Genomic DNA, 26495 nt, shown 5'->3' on the forward strand with positions numbered 1-26495 from the left:
AATTTCATCACTGTAGTACTTATAGTTTCCGAGTAAATCGGCTGTGACAGACGGACAGACGGACAGACGGACAGACGGACAGACGGACATGACGAAACTATAAGGGTTCCGTTTTTGCCATTTTGGCTACGGAACCCTAAAAAGAACGTTAGTGCAAATCTATTCTATTATTAGTTATAAGAAATATAGTTAATTAAAATTACAACTTGCACCTTCTAAGAAAACAGTTCAAAAATAAAATATTAACAGGATATAATATTATCTTATATATTTTTAAATTTTTATAGTTATTGGAACAAGTCGTCATTTAATATTGCATAAATTAGACATAAACCTATATATATAAAAAATACAATGACAAATTATTCTCAATAACTATTCAGGACCAGCCAATTACATGGGTTTAAACATGTAATACATAGCACCTTGATTCATTTTATATAGAAGCAAATTAATAATTATTTATCTAAAATATTGGACTCTTTGGCTGGATTCATTTGTAGCCCTCTTATTGCTTATTTTCCGCTTTAGTTTTTATTTCAATGTTAAAGCGATAAAGATAAAAAATCATTTAAGCATTCTTTTTTCTTTGATATATATATTATGATAGGTATGTAAATAGATATATACATGAATATAACGTAATGAGATACTTTTAAATTACACGTTGTAATGGCACATAAATTATCTATGCCCTATTGTCACGAAAATAATAACTGGATTACAGGAAATAATCTTGTTAATAAATAAATTTTAGTCAATATCTAATGTCTAAGCGTTATGGCTAAGAGGTCGTTCGAGGATCAATCGTTTTGTCTCTACCGATATATTTTAAACAATACTGATAGTAGGTGGTAACTAAATATCACGGTCATCATAACTATTAATCTATTGGTCTAGGATCATAAGGAGTCGCATCATGACCGACGTATCTATTGTTTTTACGAATTTGAAATCCTTGTCCTGGCGCTGCATTATAATAAATAACACGTCGAATGCCAAAAGGATCGACATAACCAAAACTGCCAATTCTTTCATCTGAATTTTGTGTTTGTTCTTCGTGGTATTGTTTAGGCAGATAATAACGGAATCCATTTCTTCTCAACGCTATTCCGTCATAGCTTGGGAATTGGGGCGTATACCCATCACCTAGCCGGACCCCAGGTCTTTGTCTGCGTATCCAGTCATCAGAGTGTCGATAAGAGTTGGGATTGTAAATATCGACGTGTTTATAAGGAGTACTATCGCTAGCATAGTACCCGTCTAACGCGTTCGTGTTTGTTACATCGTAATCGTATGGATTAGGGGTTGAGGCAGCTTCAGCTGAAGTTATAGGTGGCACCGTAGGCCTGAAATTATAGGAAGTGGATGTATCGATCGAGTTTGGAGAAACTTCAACCGTAGGTGTTGATGATGGAAGCGGTGTAGGAGTAGCTGTGACTTCCTTTGGGTAAGAATGGGGAGGACTCAGTGTTGTTGAGGGATATAATGGCGATTTAGTCGTAGTACTAAAACGTGGAGTGCCGCGATTTGGATGTGGCGCAGGAGCTGGTGTAATGTTGAAACCGGAATCTGTAGGTGCCGTTTTAGCAATTTTCAATGACTCCTGAAAGAAAAGAAAGAATGAATTTTATTTGATATTGCTGTAATTGTTTCTTTGTAGTTTGTTTGTAAATATACATATTTATATAAGATTTATTTTATTGTATAAAATAAAAATATGACTTACTCCAATAGATCGGTCACCCACGTAGACGGTTTTAGATTTATATATTCTGTATCCTTGGTCATCTGCTATATAGTCTTGTAAGCGCAAATACCCATCAGCACCCACCCATCCTGTTGTACCTGGAATCGGAGATAAAAGAAAATAAATAAAAGCCATAAAAATCATTGAGGTATTATTACGTTGTAACTTGTACGTAGTACATGTAACTCAATGATAAAAATTGAATTTTAAGAATGTTCCAGAGATTTTTCTTTAATTATCTCGATGGATAACTGTATCAATTATTTCATAAAACTAGATTGAATAGAACTTTATGAATTATTTAAAAACTAAATATTTCATAATAGTCAAATATTCATAATAACTTTTGGAATATAAAATTCTTATAAGCTGTATCGTTCATCCCAAGATGTAGATAACTGTATATAGAAAGAATGTATATAACATTCACATACTATGAGATATAAATTAATTTCTTTCTAAAAAGGCGATACTAACCTACAACGGATCCATCCTTGAGCCTCCTCTCTTTTCTATATTGTCCGTTGTGTGTTTGATACAAGAAGTAACGCTCGTCATCTTCATCAGTCTGTATGTGGAACTGATCAGGGTCCTGCTGGGCGCTGTAACCGTCAAGGGCAGCCAAAGCGCTGCAGGCGCACATCTGTTTGAAACAAGATAATTTTCAACATTAATACATCTTGAGAACTTCTGCATTATATAGGTTCATATAGTACCTATATGATAGATATAAGGGAAAATATGTTGAAAAAAATGCATTGTTTAATAAACGATAGTAGGTAAAGATAAAAAACGGACATCTTTAAATGAAGGAAACTATTAGCTCATTTTCAGCGAAACTTAAAAGTAGTAGTATTTAAAGGTTATATTGAGAATGATTATATTATATTAATAATATGAATCCTTCCTAAAAATGAAATACCTGTGTAATTTAAAATACAATATTTTGGAAAACCCAGTTAAATTTTAAATTGTACCTCCGCAAGGTATATTTTATTATAATTTTTATTTATTTTATAAGGTATATATAGGTTTGCAGGATTTGATTATTGCTTTAGTCTTATTAATCAATGGTTTAAGAGGCGTGGGAGTTGGGTTGTTAAGTTCTATTGTATAATATCTTTATGATGCCAGGGACACGAAAACTATATATTTAGTTGTAATCTAACTTTGTTCCAAAATAGTTATGAATTGTTATAGTAAGGTTTTTATTTTCTATAATATACCTATTATAATAATTTGTTTTGGCTAATTCTTAATGAGTAACTTTCTGCAAATAAGGATTGATTGTTTAAATGTAACTTGATTTAGTGATTTCTTTTTCCTATAATATAAAAAAAATCATATAGGAAACAAGCCTGGATATTATAATCTTTCCTTTGAAGTCATATTACTTTTATTTAATGTTCAGAACAGTTTACACAATAATTAAATATCATAATACCAACTAACGAAAAATAATATAATTTATAATAATTAATTGATTCAAACCTACTGAAGAATAGCAAAGACTTGCTAATAGACCGGGAGATACTGACACAAAATTTCGAGTCATTTGTAACAGGATGGCGGTTCTACAGGGGCCTTAGTACGCAATGATAAAAAGAAAAATGATGGTGTGATCGCTGGTATCGGTGGTTTAGTCTCGTGGGCGTTAGCCGAACTCGTCGGAAAAATAGCGAAAGTCAAACGATTTGTAACACAAAAATTTTAGTATTTACCGATAGCCCATAAAAAAGAAGTAGGCGGTAGTGTCATGCCATACTTTTCCGGTGTGACTTACAGCCCGCCATACCGACGCGAATATGTTGATTTAAATAAAACAATTATTCAACCATTTGTACCAGGCTAACTTTTGCACAGGTAACCATCGTCGTGCAGCCATTTACGAAAATCGCCATGCCATACTTTTCGGACGATTCCAAATGGTCGCCATACCGCCGAAAATCTGCAAAAAAAATTTATTTCGCCAAACTTTTTGTACCAGTATTGCATTTGGATTTTTGGAGAGTATTTGATAAAATGTGACCATTATTATATTTGCCATACTTCTAGTAGGGGGAAAAAGTGCTGTCATACTTGAAAAATTAATTTAGTATTAATTTATATAAGTGAAGATTTCCAACACCTAGATCTTTGAAATTTTGTATTTATAATCTTTGATCCTCAAACTTCCAGGAAAAATAAGTGACATACTGTTACAAATCGTTTGACTTTCGCTATTTTTCGACGAGTTCGACTAACGCCCACGCGACTAAGCCGCCGGTACCAGCGTTCACACCATCATTTTTCTTTTTGTCATTGCGTACTAAGAACCCTGTAGAACCGCCATCGCGTTACAAATGACTCGAAATTTTGTGTCAGTATCTCCCGGTCTATAATGTTTTCACACAACAATACATCCTCCATATGAAACGAAATAAACTATTTCATTTATTTTATAATTCAATTAAATGCACCTAATTATTTGTCCAAGCAACTCTTATCTTCGTCTGTGGACATAATATTTGCTTAGTTTTTAATGTACTTTGTCGGACCCTTACGATATTACAATTAGCTAGTCACAAGGAACATTGAAGGTGACGAATAAACATACTAGAATAACAATAATAATGATCTGCAGTTAACACACGATGGTTTAGCCTCGGGGACATACGTGGGCAGGTAACTAAGAACTGAGGAAATATTATGCAGGTATTTTTTCTATAGTGTCATTATGAAAAATCTATGAATCATTGTTGTGTATTAAATATACACATATTTTATAGATATAAATTATACAGGTTGTACCGCCATTGGTGTAATCAATGTAACTAAAACTACAAGTTCAGAGACATAATATACAGACAGCGACGGCGCGGTCAGGATACCCTGTGAAGAGATAATTTTGCTATTTATATATAAGATAAACTATATACCGGTCAAATAATGTAAAAAATTATGATTTTAATAGAACATTGATGAGCAAAGGATGAGCACGAATAGTTTATTTTAGTAGTTTTGACCTTAGCCACAGAATACATAATAGTAGCTAAACGCTACAGAACGGACACTCTCCGCCTCCCGCCAAAATTAAACTTACCTCACCCCCGCGCGATCAGACATAAAATGGGCCATATTTTTCTGCAAGGACGATACGCAACGAAGATTGACAACATTAATCAAATTGACTTAAAGTAATTTTATTATTTTGGATTTGTGATTATCTTTTTTCGTAGAAAATGGTTAGATATTGTGCTGTTTACGGATGAATTTCATCAGAAAAACGCGAATTTTTTTTACGCTAGTCACAAATGTGCCAACCATAAAGCGTTAACACACACATTTGCAGTCTCTACAGTGTGACTGTCAAAACGATCATTTTGTATGGAGTGTCCGGGGTGTGCCTTAGCCACAAAATAATCCTCGTTCATATAATTTAATGAATGCTATAACGAGATACTTTACACAAGCAATTATTTTTTAAGTACAAGGATAATATTATTAAAAAAATAAGTAAGTATTTTTATGCTATAAAGTGAAAAATAAAAAGGTGAATCTCTATATATAAAATTATCGTGTCACAATCTTACCATTTGAATGAATGAAAAAATGAATTATTTGCCTATTGGGACAGATTTGAGGATCGGCCAACATCTATTTTTCATACCCCTAAGCTAAAGAACAGCGTTTTCCGGGACAGCTAGTATTATTTTTTTATAAATGGGGGGAAACAAAATCTATGCTGCTGTAATAGAGCAAGTCCCTGTGAAGGTGAAAACTTAATATATTCTATTCTTTGGCAATGATGAACGAAACCTATAGAATCCCAATAAACTTCCTAGACTTCAAACAGCATACAAATTATATCAAATAGTGAGTCATTTCATGACGATTTGGTCTAATAAAATATCAGGTAAAAAATACTCATCCAACGTTTTCTTGAAACGTGCAAATATTTTAATTAAAATAATTAAAAGCCACAGATATTTGAGAATGGCCTTCATTACTGACGGAACTAGTTTAATTTTTAGGTTCGTATCCAACAATTAATTATTGTACAAAATAGACTATTGTTGTTTTATTTCTTATCTTATTAATTGTATGTATCCTACCTATATAAGAACAATGAATTACTTTTATTTAAATACATTAAAAATAATTTATATTTTTTAGACTCTTGTTAATTTGTAGAATTCCCACAGTTTATTTAATACGTTTACATAATTTATACATAATTTTGAAGTTATTTTATTTACGATTATTATAATTTTGATATGATTATAATCTGAACAAATAACAAAGGCAACCTACATCCTGAATAAATTACAGAAGGATTTATATAATGTTATAGTTATACAGTTAAAAGGAAGTGACGCAAGGATTATTAAATACTTACAAAATTGGAGTATGTAGTATGACAACATATCAGTCACCGGTGGTCCATTTATGGCCCTTGTACTGGCTTGGATTTGGTCAGCGATATAAACACACGATTCATTATGTGACTCATGTACGTTGTACAATGTACACTACGTAATTAAAGTAGTACGTATTTTAAATTGCAAATATTTGTAGCCTAGATAATAGTGCCAATTGTCCAGATACCTACGGAGAGACGGAATTGCTCAGTCACCTCTTATTTTAATTAAACGATCTCTTACGGGTTATCTATACTATATCGCCACCTTTATTAAATTCAAGTCATCATTAGCTGGTACATTAGTTTTTTTAATAATTATTTCACCTATATACATTCATAATATTAGTAAGAGAGAAGAAATGGGTAGGTTAACATATCAAATACTGGTGAACATTCATCCGTCCTACTTTTTTCATCAAAAACTCCGTAACATTACCATATAAAAAATGTATAATTTAAAAAAAATTGCGTCGTAGAAGATATACCTACAGGTTTTCTTTTATTGCCGTTTTAGTTTCTTCTAAATAAACCATTAAATCAATGCTTAGTGGGACTTAAGAATATTTTACCTATACTTTTCATAAGATACCTCAGGTATCTTTAAAATGGTTTGAGGTTGGTCCAAATAGCCGTAATAAATATGTCGGCGCTTTGTTAATAACGACCACACATATTTTTTTTAAAGTGAATAACGTTTTACTTAAGTTTGTCCTTTCGACTTACTGGAATCGTGTTTGCGATGCTGAATCATGAACATGATGTGGCGCGGCGATAGCTCTACATGGAATAGAATTAGCCTTTTGCCAACTCTTACTGCGATTTAGTTGACTTTGTATGCCTGTCGTTGGACCGCACACCCACATAATCGAGCAAGACACTCGTTACATGACGTTGTAACTAATCCTTAAACAATTGGCCATGGGAAACGCATATTTGGTTATGAAATTAACGAAAATACTTTGATATGAACATTCACAAAAACTTTATTCGACAAAAACCCGTCACTACAATAGGACTTCCGTGTAGACGGTTACACTTTTTTATGAACGACTTACTCGCGATTTAAAAATAATTTTAATTGTAATTAAAATTGTATCCTAATTAGATTGCCGGCGTCACTGAGGTATGAGATCATGAGTTTTGCAGGTGGGAGCGCTAGGTAGTTAGGTACTCGACGTGAAGGCAATTGTATTGAGATCGTTTAGTTGTTAAGGTTGGAGTTTCATTGGACCATGTCCAATGGTGTAGGCGACACCCACGGCACTGTGTGGGCTTAGGGCGCGCAAATCCGCATTGCGCACAAGAACCTTGAATTATCGTAAACTACGTAGGTACATGATGCACATTTTTACACGCTTTATATTAGCTTCACCTGTATGTTTGTTTGTTTGTAACTTAATTTTGACCCACTTACGGCCAGATTTCGTTCAAAGTTTGTAGATTTATTGAGGACCGATGACAATACACTAATTTGATAAAATTTTCTATTTTTTAGTTCGGTTTTCTATAAAAAGCGTGTTTTTTAGTTTTTTTTAACTATTATTATTGTATTTCTAATGACAGATTAATACATTTGCGTTCTTGATTTCCTTCCATCCATCCATCCATTCAGCCCGGGTAAGTCCACTGTTGGACGTAGGCCTCCCCCATACTGTGCCACTTGATTTCCTTATTAGTACTTAATTTATGTATATACTAGTTACATCAACAAATATTCATATTTTTCCAACAATTGGTAATGTAGGTAATAATATACGTGGTAGGTAACATAATTAAGACAAATGAAGTCACACAAACAATAAACATTGCTATCTAAGCTCAAAAATATTTAAAATTTCCTGATGTTTATTTAAACATATTGCATCAATATTATGATGGTGTGATGAGTAATATAATGTTTTTTGAGCTGGTTTTGAAAAAAATGTTATAAACAATATAATGTAAACAAAATAAGATTAGTATTTTAAAGCCAATTAAATCGTATCTAGGCAAGGCAATTGGCAACATTGTTCAGTGATCAATCAATCATCGATTTAATTAAATGAATATATTGTAACACAATACCACGATATCAAATCACTGTACCGAAGATATTTTTTATAATCGCTGTATATGAGTATTATTGTTGTTACCATGCCATATATCAACATTATTTTTTTAAAGGTTTAGTATTTCATTTTTTTCTATTTATTCGTGTTTATTTATCCGTAAAGGTAATGTGAACTAAAATAAATAACTAAAGTAAATGACCTGTGCTTTAGAGTGCAGATGTGGAGGAAAACGCAGTGTGCATTAAACTTACTTAACGACCGCTCTCTTCGCTACATTGAGTATAAGTACCGTTGCGTTGTTGCAATGATGCATTATGTATTCCTAAGAATTTATTTGTATTAAATTCTTAGTCTTTTTCCATATTTATTATACATTTAATTCGGTTTCAAATCATTCGCAGGAAGAATGTAGAGGTGATCTTGAATAAATGTTATAATTTTTTAGCATCTTCATTGGATTGAATATAATGAGAGATATTATGATAGTTATCATATTAAAAGAAAGAATAATTACCTCGTGAAACAGTCAAGAAGTAAGAAGAGATGTACGCGACGATATGAGTGATTTAATGGGTTCGTTCCGCACATAGTCCCGGAAACAACGAAAGTGATGCCCGATACAATACGCGGGTTCTCACGCGACGAAAGCAGTCGCCTGACGTAATTGCAAGTCGACGCTATGTGGCTATATAACCTTGCTGAGAACACGCGATTCACTATTAGAATATATTTTTTAATTTAAATTGCCTTATCTGAAGATATAAACCTTCGTCGCTCGGTCAACAGTTTAAGGTTTTAGTGATAAACCTGTGTAAAAGAGTGTTTTTTATAATTTTTAAATAAGATAGACCATAGATACAGGGTTGAGGCGTGTTGAGAGCACTAAAACACCAAAATAATTTTAATATATAACCTAAACATATTCTAATATGAAAGGTGGGATTAAAATTCTCTGAAGTCGTAAATGTATCTAAAAACAAGTCGCGCAATCAAAAAACAAAATTTGTACATATATTATGATTATTTTTAGAAGCCTTGTCACATAGACCGGGAGATACTGACACAAAATTTCGAGTCATTTGTAACGCGATGGCGGTTCTACAGGGTTCTTAGTACGCAATGACAAAAAGAAAAATGATGGTGTGAACGCTGGTACCGGCGGCTTAGTCGCGTGGGCGTTAGTCGAACTCGTCGAAAAATAGCGAAAGTCAAACGATTTGTAACAGTATGTCACTTATTTTTCCTGGAAGTTTGAGGATCAAAGATTATAAATACAAAATTTCAAAGATCTAGGTGTTGGAAATCTTCACTTATATAAATTAATACTAAATTAATTTTTCAAGTATGACAGCACTTTTTCCCCCTACTAGAAGTATGGCAAATATAATAATGGTCACATTTTATCAAATACTCTCCAAAAATCCAAATGCAATACTGGTACAAAAAGTTTGGCGAAATAAATTTTTTTTGCAGATTTTCGGCGGTATGGCGACCATTTGGAATCGTCCGAAAAGTATGGCATGGCGATTTTCGTAAATGGCTGCACGACGATGGTTACCTGTGCAAAAGTTAGCCTGGTACAAATGGTTGAATAATTGTTTTATTTAAATCAACATATTCGCGTCGGTATGGCGGGCTGTAAGTCACACCGGAAAAGTATGGCATGACACTACCGCCTACTTCTTTTTTATGGGCTATCGGTAAATACTAAAATTTTTGTGTTACAAATCGTTTGACTTTCGCTATTTTTCCGACGAGTTCGGCTAACGCCCACGAGACTAAACCACCGATACCAGCGATCACACCATCATTTTTCTTTTTATCATTGCGTACTAAGGCCCCTGTAGAACCGCCATCCTGTTACAAATGACTCGAAATTTTGTGTCAGTATCTCCCGGTCTAACATTGTAAGGAAACAAAAGTATTTTTGGTCGACTGTAAATACTGGTCAAAACAATGATTCATGGTATTTTGATAACGGTCGAGATGATCATATATATCTGAGCTATGCCTGGAAATGACTACATGGATTCTGAATCATCCTTAACTACTATCTACCCATAACGATCCTTAAATGGTTCTTAGACTTGGTTCAGATAAGTTTATATTTTAAAATCTGCATTTGTCATAGGCATTAAATTATTTAGTCTAATCTATATACATATATAAAAATGAAACCCGTTTTCCTTGGTCACGGCATCACGCGTGAACGGATGGACCGATTTCGATAATTATTGTTTGATTATATTCTTTGAAGTACGATTATGGTTCATATGTAGAGAAAACGTAAATATGTACCACGGGCGAAGCCGGGGCGGACCGCTAGTTAATAATAAAATTAAACTCTCGCTTGATCATAGAGCAGCAGCTTATGAAAAGTAACTTATTTTTCTTTAATTTAAAATTAAACAGATAGACATAGATTTTTTTGCCACATTTGTTCACAAATAAAAACTTACTAAACAATAAGTAATTATACTTAGCTATTATTAATTCTTTAAATCATATTTGTTAGTTATTACTCTTTTTACACACATTGAATTGCATTACTAACATTTCGTATGTTTCACTGTAACAAATTCATTGGCTTTCGAAATATAGTTCAATGTAAAATAGTTTTTGTGCCAACCTCATATTTATCGTACAATTCTCGTAATTTATTCCCAATCGCAATTTGGAATGATACATTCCAATTTAACCTAAATTATTTCTATTACTAACGTCTATTTTTGGGATTTACGGTTAGAACAAGATTTGTGGCTAGGTAAATACATATACATAAAGTAAGTTTTATTAAGATTCAAGTTGTGTGCAAGATCACACGAGAAAATATCATGCAAAGGTAAGGTCCGGTAATAAATTCGCTGTGTCCGATCGGAAATCAAATAAGCAAACACCTGATGTATTATTACACAATGCTTTTGCACAACATACGCTTTGGCATGTGCCGAAATGCACTTTCTAATTTTATACTGGACGGCACTTTATCAATAAGATGACCATAGGTCTGATAGAATATGTTAGTTGTAAATATTTTTCCAGCAAATTCTGAATAACTTAGTATGATGTATGACAGCAGGAAATACTATCTTTTATTTATTTATTTATAGGTATCATATAATAACAATCTATCGAAGCATTTACAAAATTATAAAAATAACATTTAAGCCAGGTTTCAGGCTGCAAAAGATGTATAGCTCTTATACATACAATTTTTGTTGGCATTGCCATGGACTGCGACCATATCCAAATATTTACAAATGTTTTGTTATTTTGATGTCGTTTCGCTATAAACTAATTTTTATTATACACTAGGTTTCCGCCCGCGGCTTCGCCCGCGCAGTCAAAAAAAACCCGCATAGTTCCCGTTCCCGTGGGATTTCCGGAATTGCGTCATTTTCCCGGGATAAAAAGTAGCCTATGTCCTTTCTCGGGTATCAAAATATTTCCATACCAAATTTCATGAAAATTGGTTCAGTAGTTTGGGCGTGATTGAGTAACAGACAGACAGACAGAGTTACTTTTGCATTTATAATATTAAATTATTAAGTATGGATTTAAAAGTTTCTATAAATAAAACAGTAACAGTTTTTCTGTCAATTTAAGTGCTTATGAGAAGAATATATTAATAATAAATGTAGAGAAATAGGAGTGTTTCTTTGGTAGAAAAACCAGTCCCAATACTCGACTAATTTTCTAAATAGGGCCGCTCACCGTTTATCATCTTAAGCGATATATGGTTCTACAACTTTCCTTATTTACTAGAACAGGATTCAACTGTTAAAGGTTTTTAAACTGAAGATTATTCGAAGTATGTGAAATCTCACATCCCGTAAGTTACGGTAAGACTAAGAGCCATGTAAGGATATTATTACGAAGGATAGTTGCGATCGCTTTCACCCACGCGGACGCCAACCTGCGATATGAGGTCAAAACGTTTCGAATCTTTACGTAAATGAAGTCGTGACCCGCTTAGAGTTTAAAGGATATTAGCAACTATACAAGTAGGTAAATGTTTTGACGAATGAAATTAACTGTCTTACAAAAGCGTTCCGTGTAACAAATGTGTACCAATTATATTATTTGTAATTCTTAGTATTTATGTATACTGGTCACGAACGTACTTAAATCTTTCTCAAATAAATCATAATTCGATTTTATTTTCTTCAAATCTTATTTTACTTTACGTTTAAATACTTACTTACGTTTAAAGCCCCAAATTGGTAATTAATGAATATCATAATTTTATTGTAAAGCAGATGACACTATATAATATATTATCGTCATGCAAAAGGATCGTTTAAAATATAGATATATTTCAATAATAACGTATTTTTCAAAATATACAAAATAAACTTGGAATGGTAGTGGATTTTAAAATGTTGACAACACAATGAATGCTTTATATAATTAAAATTATACATGCTTCCTAAAAACCTTGAATGACATACATTCATAGTTGGATGAATGTTCTTAACAAGGTTCGTCAAGTATTGTTATATTCACGACAAAAGAGCCTCCAAAACGGTCGTTGTAGCGATAACATTATATTGTAGAGACTAGAAAAATGTGTTAATATGTTGTCATTGTTTATTGAAACAAAATATTTTGAATAACTTTGCAAGTAAGAACGTACTTAAATATAAAAAAAACTGCATGTTATAAATAACATATTAATAGTGTTATTACCAGGAATGTATAAAATTATATATGCATATCGTATCAAGTATTAATAGCGCGAATGATGTAAATAATATCGGAGCAATCTGTTTCTAAACGTTATCATTGAGCGTGTAAATAATACATTAATTAGCAACTACATATTTTATTAATTTGATGTTTTTTTATGTATGGATTGTATGCGTTGAAAGATAACTTTGTAAATTGCAATATTATAAACGAGTGTATTGTGTAACTGTTTATACATATTCAAGTATTCATTTATGTTATTTAATTACTTACGCTAAAATATTTTAATAAATGAGCTACTTTGTTGTGATAGTATTAAATAAAAGAGCGTCTCGCTATTCGCATTTATTCAATATTTAAAGTGCCTACCAAATTAAAATAGTTTTACTTTTATACTAAAATATGTGAATATTTATTAGATACACTTTCTATTTTTCGTAAATTTGATTTATTTTATGATCCTCCTCTTTTAGTATTGTTCGGTCGAGTCTTATAAAGCATCCTGATTAAATAAAAAAATGTGGGAATGTTATAATAAATATGCTTGTATTGTTGTTTTCCTTATAAATCTTATAAAAATTCACAGTTAAACTATATTAATTTAAAAGTTAAATATTTTTTATATACTCCGCAATCGGTTTGTATCCCTACAAAAAACAGCTTCCTCGGCTTTCCGTGCCAATTTTTCTTAGTGGAAATATAGGTAGGTACACGTATATTGGTTAAATTTAATTCCTGATGTTGGTGATAAAAGCGTTTGATTATGTTATTTTGGGCGCCGGGAATCTTAGAAGTGGGTGTTGCGCTTAGTGATTAATCTACTACCGACGGTCCGTGGGCGCATCTTAATAGCAGCTCACTTGTATGTTTTGTTGAATGAACGTGGGTAATTTTGGCAAAGACCTCGGTATAACAATCAATTGTTACCCTGTTCTGATGCTCTTACTCACTTGCAGCAAGGTAATCTTTAGCGTAATAAATATGTTCTTTATTTTTTAAAACTGTGTTTTTGTAACTGTGAAAATTTAAATCGTACAAATTTTTCTTTATGTATAAGACAACATGCACAACATTTGTTGTTTTGTAGGTATGTACTCTTATTGTACAGATTATAATAATATATCATATATGAAACTGCTTAAATTAACGTAGGTAATTGAACAATAGAATTTAATCAAAAGCATAAAATTAGATTTTTTGTTGAGGTAGTTTTTTGTAAAGTGATTAAATCTTAGTGAACATATCTTTCAGAAAAGAATATAAAGAATGTAAAACAATCCCACATCATTGTTTTACGTGTAAAAAATCCGTAATTTTTGTGTATGTAAAAAATTAATTACTCCTACATAATTATTTCATTATGTTTTTCTAGAAAAACTATTTAATTATAGGTACATGTTAAGTATTACCTGTTCTGTGTAAAAACCTTTTTTAACTGATTCTTTAAAAATTAGATTAACTTAATAAAGTAGGTAGATTTTGTACTATATCATTAAACATTATCCTATATACCTACACTCTATATTTTATATAGGTACATAATACAGATCAATGTTGCTCATTTTCAAATAAAAAAATTAAAGCATATAAAATTTTAACAAAAACTACAATGTAAGGGTCATGTCTACGTACAATTATATTTGTATTCGTAATTGCTAATACAATTTGTCGAATGGTTCACATTTTTATAGTAGGTATTCGTTCTAGGTCGCTTAAGATTTCTCACGATAAATTTATACGATTATTTACGAACTAAAGTAAATAAGGCTACAGTTAAAAGAATACAATAATATTTTTTTCCCTTGCAATCAAATACATCTGTAATGGCTGAGTTAACTGCTAATTATTGTTGCCATCAAAATGTGAGTCAAGCTTATGCTAAGCTATTTATGTTGCATGTAATCAAAGCTATGTTATATAAATCGATAATTTAATATAATGCCCTGATTATTTACTCTGACCACGTACAGAATAATAAACAAGTATTTGCACCTAGGCACTATGAATAATAACATGCTCTACTTAATACGTAAGATTTTCTATGGCATTTTAACTATGGGTTACTGAATATGTATTTGTAATTGGAATAGGGATCAAAATGGTTTGGCAATGAAGGGTTTTTGTAATTTATGAACAAAGTTAATTAACTTTCATTTAAAAAACAGCAAAGGAAACATCACTCCGCCTAATTTTAGAATTTCATAGAGATCAAACAACTTAGTTGAATTTGTGTTTATACCTAATTTTTTTTTTGTTAAAATCAGATCAAATACATTATTATTATCAATTATAAATATGAAAATGAATAAAAGTCATAGAGCTTTTAAGATAGAGCATTATGTAATATGTATGTATAGATAATATGACAAAGGCACCATACAATTTTATCATAGTTTTAATTTTAATTACAAGGATAACCAATTCATTATCATTGTATTGCGAAGTCATAATCTGTTGTTTAATATATATGTGCATACGTTTAGTGTTATGATTCAATCATTCTAAACGAAAAAAAACTACTTGTTCTTTTTTTACACTGCAGATAATAACAAAATAATTTATGGTTATGTGACCTAGACCGAAATGCAATCATCGATGGTCGTCAATTTCGTTTCAAACGACAGTGTAATTTAAATAATATTTATCGATCGTTTATAAAACGATGTAAAGATAATACATATAATTTTATAATATTGCATGCATTTACGCCCCTCGGCATATGATAGGTATATATATATATAGATCGATCAAATGTAATAAAATGTATGATGATAGGAATCAGGTTTCGGAAATATAAAACTCCGTTTTTCCAATCAAATAAACTATGTTTATTTTAGTCTGCTATTAATACCAATCTGTGTAAAATAATCGTTGAAATGTTATCAAGGTATTAGTCATATTTTGTCTTACATAAATCTATGATTTTGTAAGCAGGTCAGTAATAAATACCATAGATTCGAGTTTATTATAAAATTAGTGGGTGTATCCTAATGGTCAGCGTGAGAGTGTCAGAAACTTGCGAGTCACAGCGCTGACTAATAGGGCTACCGCTACTAGTAAAAGTATTCCTACGTAAAATTTTACGGATAAAAAATTCTAAAAATGTCTTTTATAGTTTTATTTAATAGTATTTTATGTCACATAACGTTCCTTAAGTTTATAAAATACCAAGTTTTGGTAAGTTAGCGAACGCTGCATACGCTATTCGCAGATACCTACTTTACAATTATCGCAATGACTGTTTATTTAAATTTCATATCTATATAATTTTACATATAAAATGATTTTTTGCTGTTGAATAAGTAACTGTATACAACCCTACAAACACATGCGGTCGTGCGTTACGCAAGTCGGTTAGTGGCTCGATAAATCGCTCTACATTCGCTCTTTGTCTTATCCAGCGTACTTGTAAACTGGCCTCTTACTTACTTGCTTTTGATCCCATTTCCAAGATTTTTAATGTAAAATATAACTTTAAATTGCAGTTAAAGAACGTGTTAAACATTCAAAAGATCATTCGTGACGCACTTCATGCGAATGCATTTGTCTGTGCTTTCTTGTTTGTTGTAAATGTCATAGTGATAAATGTCATGAATAATAATAATATTGTGGGATAGGAATTTAAATTTTTAAAGTTCCACGGAGTACTAAACGGGGTTTATAGGTCAGATTTTTATGGTTCTGCGGCCCTTTATACGAAGTCCTCATCAGATTAAAGTTATCGCTATGGATCTCATTTTTTTTCCAATTCTGGGATTGTTGTTTTAAGCGCTACAATTCAGTATCAATTTTGTTAAATTTTTCATAGTTATGTATTTTATAATAGCTGTTATAACGTTGAATTACAAGAAAATAATACTAATTGTGCAATCGATTATTTATAAAAATCTGTTGAATAGTTATGTTTTACTTTTTATGCAGTATATACCAAATTTATGTAAGGTTCTTTCAAAAAAATCAATTGCTTTTTTGCATCATTGCTCTCATGCATTGCGCATATTTTCTACGCTTCTATTAAATTAAATTAAGTGCTCGTAACCATTATGACAGAGACCGTTTTTTGAAATATCAGACGAAAATGTTCTAATAAGCTGTTTACGAAAGATCGTATTTAAAAACTTCTTTAAACCAAAATTTTGTAAGGAGCACTGAATTACCAAGAGTAAATGATTTATGTGACGATGCAATACATATTGATGTAATCTTTAGATGTCTTACAAGACGGGAAACATAAAAATCATGTTCTAGTTATCAGGTGAAATAAGGACATTAATTAGTGGACATTCATGTTAACACATAATATTATTCTTTTAAAGATTTACAAAATTACTTATACCTTTGAATTTAAAAAGAAAATATTTTTTTTTTATAAATTTTATACTTTTACAATTTTCCATATAATGTATAAGTGCTTAAGTTAAATATTAAATTACACACTATATATTAAGTGATATAAAAAATATTTTAATATGTGGAACTAGAAAAGTGAATTACATTAATAATGCACTATTCCAAAATGCAGCGCAATGAAACTTACAAATTGGAAATAGACAGACCCACATCCAATTCACCCTGTATTAATACCTAATTAAATAACTTTTATTATTTATTAATGTAATTTTAATTGTTACTATTACAACACGAGGAAACAGACAATAAAAAGTCGATTTTAGTATCGTACGTAATTGATATAACAATTGCATAATAATTATTATGTCTGTTGGAGTATGTAGGCAACCAAGTGCTTGAAACTTCGTCCACTTTCACTGGCAAAGCGATCGAAAGTGACTTGGTGAACTTAATAATCGTAATAACATTGCACCACAGTCCACATATAGCTCATTATATAACAGGTTGAGGACAAGAAAGGGCTACGAGTAGAGCTTTTTAGTTAATGAACTGCTTGACAAATCTATATATATATTAATTATTAAGTAACTTACAAAGATACATAATACTATTTTCTATTAGGGAATTTATTAGTGAAGTCTTAAGACGTTTGCTGCAGTTTGCCGTTCTGGAAATCCCTCTGAGTAAATGTTATTTGTTATTATAATTCTTAAAGTAGGTATGCTATTATGACTATTTTTAAGACAGCAATCAATTGTTATGAATTTATTGGTATTGATGGGCTCGATGAAGCAGATTGCACCTGACCTACCTAACTAGGAACAATACGGTCAAGTATTCATTGTTTTGTAGTGTAGTTCTGTGACTCAATTTTACGGCCCATTATAAAGAAACAATGAAGAATTCAGTTAATTTTAATACGTTCTAAAGGTTTACTTATATTTTTATTAAGATAAATATTTAATTTAATAGGTAATTTGTCTTTTCGCTGAACAGCCTTTTCGCAATAATTTTTTATAAGTACATCTTATAATTACCAATTTCTTGTAACTAGCTAGAGCTTACATACCTTCTAAATTCTAGCAACTATTACCAATGGTTCTTGTAAAGTATATTATATAAATTGTCTCTCGTATCATGTCTCAAGAACTTAACCAATCTCGGTCGTTGTAAACTGACCTCATTCTACCGTATAATTCCTTGCAAGCCTGCTGCCCTTTTGCGTAATAACAGCGGTACACTTTTCCACCTGGTGGCTCGTAATGCTCTATTCTGCGAGTAGGAGACATTTGCCCAGAATACCCGCACCAAGAATTCAGACAACTATAGTCTAGATTCACTAGGTATGTACCCGTTTTTAAGAGTATATTGGTTTTAGTTTTCAAAGAATCCTTTAATTTAAGTTCATCATTATATGGTACATATTGATTGAAATCACATGTAATTCTTTTGTCTTCACTCTGTTCGCATATAAATTCATCCTGCGAAAGAATGTTGGCTTCGTTCGGTCGCACAATGTTCCCAGTATCGACTAATTTGGCGTGAGAATCGATCTCCTCCTTTCTATGGCACACACGCGCCCCGTCCGAGTACATCAAGCAGTCGACGAAATAGAATACCTTATTTGGTATATTATTAGATAAAAATAGTAACTTATCTATATTTTTGTAGCTACGATATTTTAATTTTTGACAATTGTAGTTTTTCCCTTCCAGATAACAAAACCTTAGCTTTTGGGCCAGGGTTGATAATTGTGTTAATGAGTAAAGTTTTATAGGATCACAATGCAGGGATGAACAATCATAAAATATTGCTGGTTCTTTTGTTGGTATATAAGGTTCGTGTGAAGGAAGATGTTCTTCAGCAGTTTTTCGAGTTTCTGTTGCTTTGCATATTGTGTCTCCCTGTGAAATATTTAGTGATATTTGTCATAGCTTCGATATTCAATTTATGGAAATTGGAAATTGATAGAAGAAGATTTTCAATCAGGTGAAGTTAGTACCTATAAAGTACTTCTTCTAAATCTTAATATCTTAATAATAATTGCTGACATGATTAGTACTTTATTCAAGAAAAAAATATAGATTATTTTTATTAGAACCGCTTTAAAGATTATGAAGGCATTACTTGTGTAAATATTTATATCACATACTTAATAATTATTCCATACCTTTTCTATAATGCAAACTACATCTTTATTATAGCGCTGAAAAATTATTATTATTATAGCCAATTTCAGTATAAAAATAAATTAAAAAAAATCAAACTTCAAAAGAGTATTCTCACCGCAAAAATCCTACATACGAAACACTGAGTTATAATTAAAAATAACGTAAAATTCACATTTCTAAGTTCCATTTTAAGATAAAAACAACATTAGAAACGCCAGGAATGGCTTTTTATTATCATTCGCTTCATTACCTGTAGATATAAAACGCAAATTCAAATATTTCTCATGCGTATTAAACGGATATTGACTTGTAGGATCGTAACATCTAATCAGAATTTTGATTTGTTTTAGGATGATATAAATCATACATTTATATTATATAAATATTATTAATTTTATAACATACAGGTACTTTTACTTCATAATTGTTACTTTTACGGTTATAAAAATTATACAAAATATGTAGAATTTTTAAAGAACTTACGATGTGGATTTTTTACTGTAACCACAACCCGTGGTGAGCTTTTTTAGCTTTTAAGTTTTAGGTATATTGAAAAATGACATTCAGGGTTGCGTCCTCTGGGAAAAGAGAACAAGTAGACAGGTAAACTATAACCCATTGGATGTATATACAATAGATACATTTTTTGTATTCGATCGATTGATCGATCGATGTAAATACAATGAATTATTTTAGAGTTGCAATTAGGTAGGTAGCATTCATACACTTATTATGTCTGCTTTTTTGTATTATATTTTTTAATAATCTTCATTTTGTTTATAGATTACTTTGCAATAATTTGTTATGTAAGTTTAATTTTCATGTAGGTATGTTGAAAATTTTTACTACTGTTCAGACGTGTAATTTAATTATATTTAGAACTTCATTCTTCTCAGTGCATTTTCGAAACCTTATTTTGGGCCACCTTTAATCACAATATAATGTATTGTTGTATGAACTTACTTAATTTTTAATATTAATTATGCTTATGTGGGTAACCGCATTATGTCGACTACCGGGTGCGTGCGTTACCTAATTGTTGATCCCAGGAGTACAACAGGTTTTATAACTACCCAGTTATAAAAAGTCCTGGGGTGTTACTGGTTCGTCCTTTAGCAGTACTTTAATTTCCAGTGTAGAAAAGTAGAAGAAACTACACAGGCACACATTTTCGCACACTGGAATAAGTACTGCTATTTATGATGTAAACCTTTGAAAGGGTATAGACGCAAGACCCCGCACAGGTTTTTCCTAGTGGGTTAACCAGGGATTTACTACAATTTATATGAGGTGTAAAAAATTGTGAAACAAATAATTTATTTTTTATTTTTTTTTATATTCTTTATTTTTCAAGGGACTTTGTCGCTTAGCGACCACGTCGTCCCGTAAATTCCATTAACAATCAACACTTAAATATAAAAAATATAAGTACAAACTGCAGTAAACAATGCAATCAATTTTGTAATCCAACATCGGTCAGTCTGACCAGCACCCGCACCTCTGCCGACGAGGGACAAGTGAGAATGCTGATGAAACAAATAAATAAATTTGAAATTTGAAATTGACTTGTCCGGAACATTGGTTAGTGCAATAGGAGCGATATGCTCCTGTTGCACTAACTGTACTTAACAAGTAGTGGCTTTTTTATTGAAGAGCCTAGAGGTTTTAACGGGATGTTTGATATATAAATACGGATATTACAATATTACTTGTGCATTCAGTCATTTCATTTTCTTTTAAAAGTAATATGAGTACTTACCAATATCAGTAGCTCTTGTTTATACATTGTTCATCACAACCGTATTGAGCGCCGTGATATCTGTAAAATAATTGATTATTTATTAAGTCGTACGACACTATAATTTTATACTTATTACGTACGCTACATCTATGTTTCTAATAGTTCAGTGTGACACGAAGCACATGGCTCTATAAGGCTCATTATTTCTACCTATAAACTATCTGTTATGTTATGCGCCAAGTTAAAATTTCCATTTAATTTTAAAAACACTGTTTTGCTTCTTCTCGATCAATTCAGACTTCCTGTGACTTATAAAAAAGTCTAGGAATGAATAGACATCCTTGAGTCATTAAAACAATTTATAAACTCGTATTTTATACGTATTTATTTTGAAGTAATTTGTGAAATATCCTACCCACAGTGCCCTTAATTATGCTTGTTAACCATTATGCTTCACGTAAGTGTCGTGTGCTCTGATTTACAAGGTAACTTGTAGGTGTTTTGTATGTGTGTTAGTCGTAACAATCATGTGTTAGCGATGAATGCACTTCGTCATGACAAGAAATATTCGTGACATTGAAAATGTAGGTAACGATCAACACTACGACCGCTTATATTAGCGACATAGATATACTATTGTGTTATTTTATTATTTAAATTGTATATTTCCCACTTTGCGTTAAAATTTGTTTTGTTATCAATAGAGGTTTATGTTTGTTTATATTCTGAGATCTTAAATCTTAACTGTTTTTAGAAGAAGTCGATATTGCGTAGATTAATATTGTTATATTTACATGACAATAAGTGTGACCGCATAAATAGAAAGCGATATTGAAATGATAGTGAAAAGGGGAGCATCCCGTGCATATAAATTACAACTGAGGCATAATATAAGAAGTCGTTACGTAGGTATCTGAACACTGTGTACCTCAAGATGTCAGAACCGTACAAATTTAATTAGTTCACGCAATTTGTAGAGCCTAATTTACATTTTTTACGAGACCTATACAAAATATTTAAACAAAAACAAATTACCCGTATGAATAAAATATATTCACATTCAAAACTATGATTATTAAGTACGTCATTTATGATAAATTGTATGTCTTGTAAATGGTGATAATATTCACAGTAGTGTTTTAATTATAAGAGTTGAAAGTATTGTTTTCACTGAGTTCGTATAATTTTCACAGATTCATATTATGTAATGAGAACCTTTGTTACGATATATTATTATGTTAAAATGTAAACGCGTTTGGCGCAATAATCTTGCGTCGGGGAATGAAAATAAAGCTATTTAGCATTAAATGTGATTTATATTTATTTATATATACACATTATATAAACGCACTTATAGTATTTTCTACAGTAGCCAACGCAGACTAAAGCAGCATATATTTTACGCAATGAATCGCTATCACAACCGCCGAAATCAATTTGTCCATGTTATGTTCCAAATTAACTAGATGATCATTTCATCATTAGAAATTGCTTGAGTAATATCACGATTTGATATATTTTATAACGTTAAGAAACGCGGATGGGTAATTCAATAGGGTGTCAGCAAGACTTGTGGTTTACTTGTATTATATGTACTAAGGTTTGTAAATCCTTTGAACTATTACTTTATTGCTCAATATTTAAACTACTTTTAAAAATATATCTTGTATTAATGCGACGTTTTAATATTCCATATGAGCCCGGAATCGGTTATTTCGTCAAAAATTAAAAATGTTTCCATTTTAAAAAATGGTGATTCAACAAAATATGACACTCTATAATGAGCAGAGTGATATGCAACCACTGTGATTGCGCTATATTCTGCTTCGTCCAAATTAAGCAAAAATAAAATATAATAACGATAACAACTCTGTTCAAAGAAAACTTCGGACCTTGATTTTGAATGCTTATATGATTTTATCTACTAAGTCTCAAAAGCGGAAACCACTGGACGATATTATTATTCTGCTAACTATGAACGAAACTGAAAAGCGAGGTATACATATAAAGGGTCTGAATGAAATGAAACATCTTAATTTATCTACGAAATTTTCTAATATGGATGCATCATACTTAATACGATTTCTTTGATACCCACACATTATATATTTTCCGTTATATATTCTACAGATGTGATGCCTTTTTCGGAAAATTATCGACATATATGTAAATAAGAAAATACTATCTTACTAAAGAATCTTGTTGATATTAATAAAGTGGGCGATGCACTGTTAGCGAGAATATCTAATGATCTTGATTTACCTTTTGCGAAATAATGTGTTCATTGACATCAAAAGTGCTTCCTGAGAACATTTATGAGTGCCCTATTAAAGGAGATGTAGAGAAATTTCTCTAAATCTATTTTTTTTGGGTTCAAAAATATGTATAAATTAGCAGGTACTTTTGGCTTTAGGTTATCTATATTTTGCATTATTATAATAATATAGACTGGAAAGTAAATAAATGTAAGATTAAGTAATCTTAAATTAATTCAATATTCACAAATCATACAATGTAATTGAGCGTGTCACAAACGCGTGAAAAAGTTATTGTTTCCTACATTAACTAATAATAACACGTTTGATTAAGACTCCATTTCCTTATATTATGCCTTGAGTTAAATAATAGGTAATCATTCAATTAACAAACTGATTTAACTTCCGAACGTATAACAATTACAACGGTTGTACCTTGTTTTTCTAATAGTTCTGCCGATACTGCCCTAAGAATAAGAATTTCTCAACGAGATATCTCTATCGAAATGTGGAGTAGTAATAGGACATTTTGAATTATTTTTTAATTTGATATATTAATGAATGTCCTAATCCACCTATAATCTAATGTTAAAGGATTTGCTGAAACGATATTTTTATATAAATTATAGTTTGTCATATTTTGGGGTTAAATTGGAATTTATGTTTGAATTTCTTCAAGTAAGTACGTAAAGATAATAATTAAATTTTTTATTTAATGCAGGCCCGTAAATAGCATATATTGTATTTTATAAAGCGATTTTTATTTTATTTAGTACCTACTTATTTAATAGAATTTTTGTTTATGAAGACATTCTGTAAAATTAACATAATATTGTATTACCTATTCATAACAATCATTCGCACATAGGAACCTAAATGAAGCTGAGAAAAATAGATTAAGATGCACCTTAATTATTTCCAATATTTATTTATCACAGAACTATTTACTTAAATTTGGTGTCGGTAGGTATGTGCAAACAAAGATGCTGCAGAGACAAGGTTTGGTCGTCTTTCAAGTAATTATCTCATTAGGTTTTTTGTAAAATAAAGCGGTCAAGTGGAACGGTTAATCGTGCGTCAACGTCACGCTATGTCTTTTATTATTTAGACAAATACGCGTAATTGCTTATTATTTTACATGGGAGATACCTAAACGAAGAATATACAACGAAGAATAACGAGGAATAGATTACCTAGGATTCGTTCATAATTTAAATTCAGCATTCTGTACAATAAGCTCCTTATAATTGGAAGTGATTATGCCGCATTGAAATTTAAGACAAATTTGATAAATTATTATTGATTAAAGTTTAAATTACATTTCGTATTAACACGATTGCTGTTTGATCTACGTTTAGCTATCACAAAGTTGTGGCCTCTGCAGTATTTCACGTATGATTAATTTTTGTCCTATTATAGCACGGCTACTGTAATCATTCATGTAAGGTCACTTCATAGTCCCGCAAATACGAGACCTTCGCATTTCAGTGGAGTGACATAACATGCGCTAATAGTCACAGGTCCATTTTTATCATTGACGGGCAGGGTCGGGTAGATTAGGCGTGGGCGTCAAAATTTAATTTAGGCCTTATATGGTAAGATAGTTGCAAGCCATACTGGCTAGAGACAATACAAGAACTATTATAAAGAAATTTGAGTTAATTTTGCTTGCACTGTAAATTAAAGTTGTTCTATTTATTTCAGCGGGGTTCCTAATTTTTGCAGTTAATTTTTGCAATTGTAAATAAATATTTATAAATGTTGATTTCAATAAATATAAGGCTTAAAAATACGTTCGGCCCTAAAGTAAAAAAAAAACAGGTTTAAATAAATATTTTAAGGGTTAATCTTATTTTCTTAAGAATAATTAATATTTTCTGTTATTGCGGATTATTTGATATTAGATATAGATATTATTACAATGTGAGGATTGTTGTGCGGTCAGAACTTTGTTTAATTATTATAATGACGCTGTTAATTATTTGTTAGGCAAATCTGTAACCATATTGCATTGTAACTGCTTGCATATTTATTAATACCAACCTCTTGAGGTATTTGCCCAAATGAGTTATTTTTCGTCTCAACAATCACGAAAAATAAAACGGTATATATATGTTTATATTCACAGGGACAGTTTAAATTTGAATTTTACGAAAGTAGAACTAACACTGCTATTGTAAGCTAACAAAGAATATTCACAGCATGTTAAAGAGAATCGCAACAATGGGAAATGAGGTGTGTCCTCAATACTTCCATTTAAACAAATTGTTAGAACAAAAAGATTAAGAGACAAAACGTCGCGTTCGCGATCGCATCGAGCTTGGAGGCTTGAAAAACAAACGCGTGGTGCGCACGCGCCGGTTCTGTTGAAACTGCTTCGGGTTTCCCGCCAAAACCACGCGGTGATAGTACACCAAGAATACCTACTATCTCATTCACTATCTCGAAATTATGCAATCTGCTACACTGGCTTTATTATTGAATTGTTGCAGGTCATGAAATGTTTACGGTTGACCCACAACATGAAGGTCAACTTTTTCGCTTACTTGCCCACTACTAGGTGTATTAAAATGTAGAGTATTTGATAAAATTAGCTAATGATAAAGCAAAATACTATAACATCTAACTCTAACATTTTCGGTTATTGCAATATTGTTTTCATACTCTATGTGGTTGGATGATTGGTTTACTTAGATATGAAATAAAGCTTAATTGGCATTACCAAATGGAAAACAGTACACAGGAAATCAAGAGAATAATTAGATGCAGTTGAGGTCATACATTCTCTGTTCCTATTGAATTTTTAAGAGAATAAACTTTTCATTGATTCTTGCTTTTGCGACGACTGTGCATTGATAAACTAACAGACAACGCTTTATTATAATGTTTACGTGTTAATTTTCATGATGACGAATTTTGATATTTCTTAATATGTACAAGTAGGTACCTATAAGTGTAAAAACTCACCTAGGCAGGTACCTATAATAGAGAGATCTGTTTTACTTACGTCCAATTGAAACTGATTAATTAAATCATCTATTAAGTTGCTATACATACATATTTATATTATTAAATATTTTTTGGGT

The 26495-nt window shown here is 31.2% G+C and overlaps 2 protein-coding genes across 2 annotated transcripts; both read right to left on the minus strand.

Moving 5' to 3' along the window:
* Positions 1 to 594: 594 nt before the first annotated feature.
* Positions 595 to 25793, minus strand: LOC149484657 (uncharacterized). Its single transcript, XM_089700947.1, has 5 exons — positions 25453 to 25793; positions 21173 to 21232; positions 2228 to 2393; positions 1730 to 1848; positions 595 to 1606 (listed from the first exon to the last, which is right to left on the minus strand). Exons 2-5 carry the CDS (start codon positions 21197 to 21199, stop codon positions 884 to 886), a joined length of 1035 nt encoding a protein of 344 aa, XP_089557073.1. The 5' UTR covers positions 21200 to 21232; positions 25453 to 25793; the 3' UTR covers positions 595 to 883.
* Positions 18265 to 19803, minus strand: LOC149484658 (uncharacterized). The gene is made up of 3 exons (XM_089700377.1): positions 19529 to 19803; positions 19413 to 19448; positions 18265 to 19146 (listed from the first exon to the last, which is right to left on the minus strand). The coding sequence occupies exons 1-3, from the start codon at positions 19598 to 19600 to the stop codon at positions 18385 to 18387; spliced, it is 870 nt and encodes a 289-aa protein (XP_089556503.1). The 5' UTR covers positions 19601 to 19803; the 3' UTR covers positions 18265 to 18384.
* Positions 25794 to 26495: the final 702 nt, after the last annotated feature.

Source organism: Colias philodice, chromosome 11 (genome assembly GCF_061535455.1).
Source record: "Colias philodice isolate Cphi_HAF_F1 chromosome 11, ilColPhil1 Martin Lab GWU primary, whole genome shotgun sequence".
Taxonomy (NCBI): Eukaryota; Metazoa; Arthropoda; class Insecta; order Lepidoptera; family Pieridae; genus Colias; species Colias philodice.

Coding starts and splice junctions, on each gene's coding strand:
- LOC149484658 (XM_089700377.1), bottom strand. CDS start 19,600: ATGGAACTTAGAAATGTGAATTTTACGTTATTTTTAATTATAACTCAG. Junction 19,449..19,528: donor TCGTATGTAGGATTTTTGCG/GTGAGAATACTC, acceptor ATAATTTTTCAG/CGCTATAATAAAGATGTAGT. Junction 19,147..19,412: donor TAGTTTGCATTATAGAAAAG/GTATGGAATAAT, acceptor AATATTTCACAG/GGAGACACAATATGCAAAGC.
- LOC149484657 (XM_089700947.1), bottom strand. CDS start 21,199: ATGTATAAACAAGAGCTACTGATATTG. Junction 1,849..2,227: donor CAAGGATGGATCCGTTGTAG/GTTAGTATCGCC, acceptor CTCCGATTCCAG/GTACAACAGGATGGGTGGGT. Junction 1,607..1,729: donor TGGGTGACCGATCTATTGGA/GTAAGTCATATT, acceptor CTTTTCTTTCAG/GAGTCATTGAAAATTGCTAA.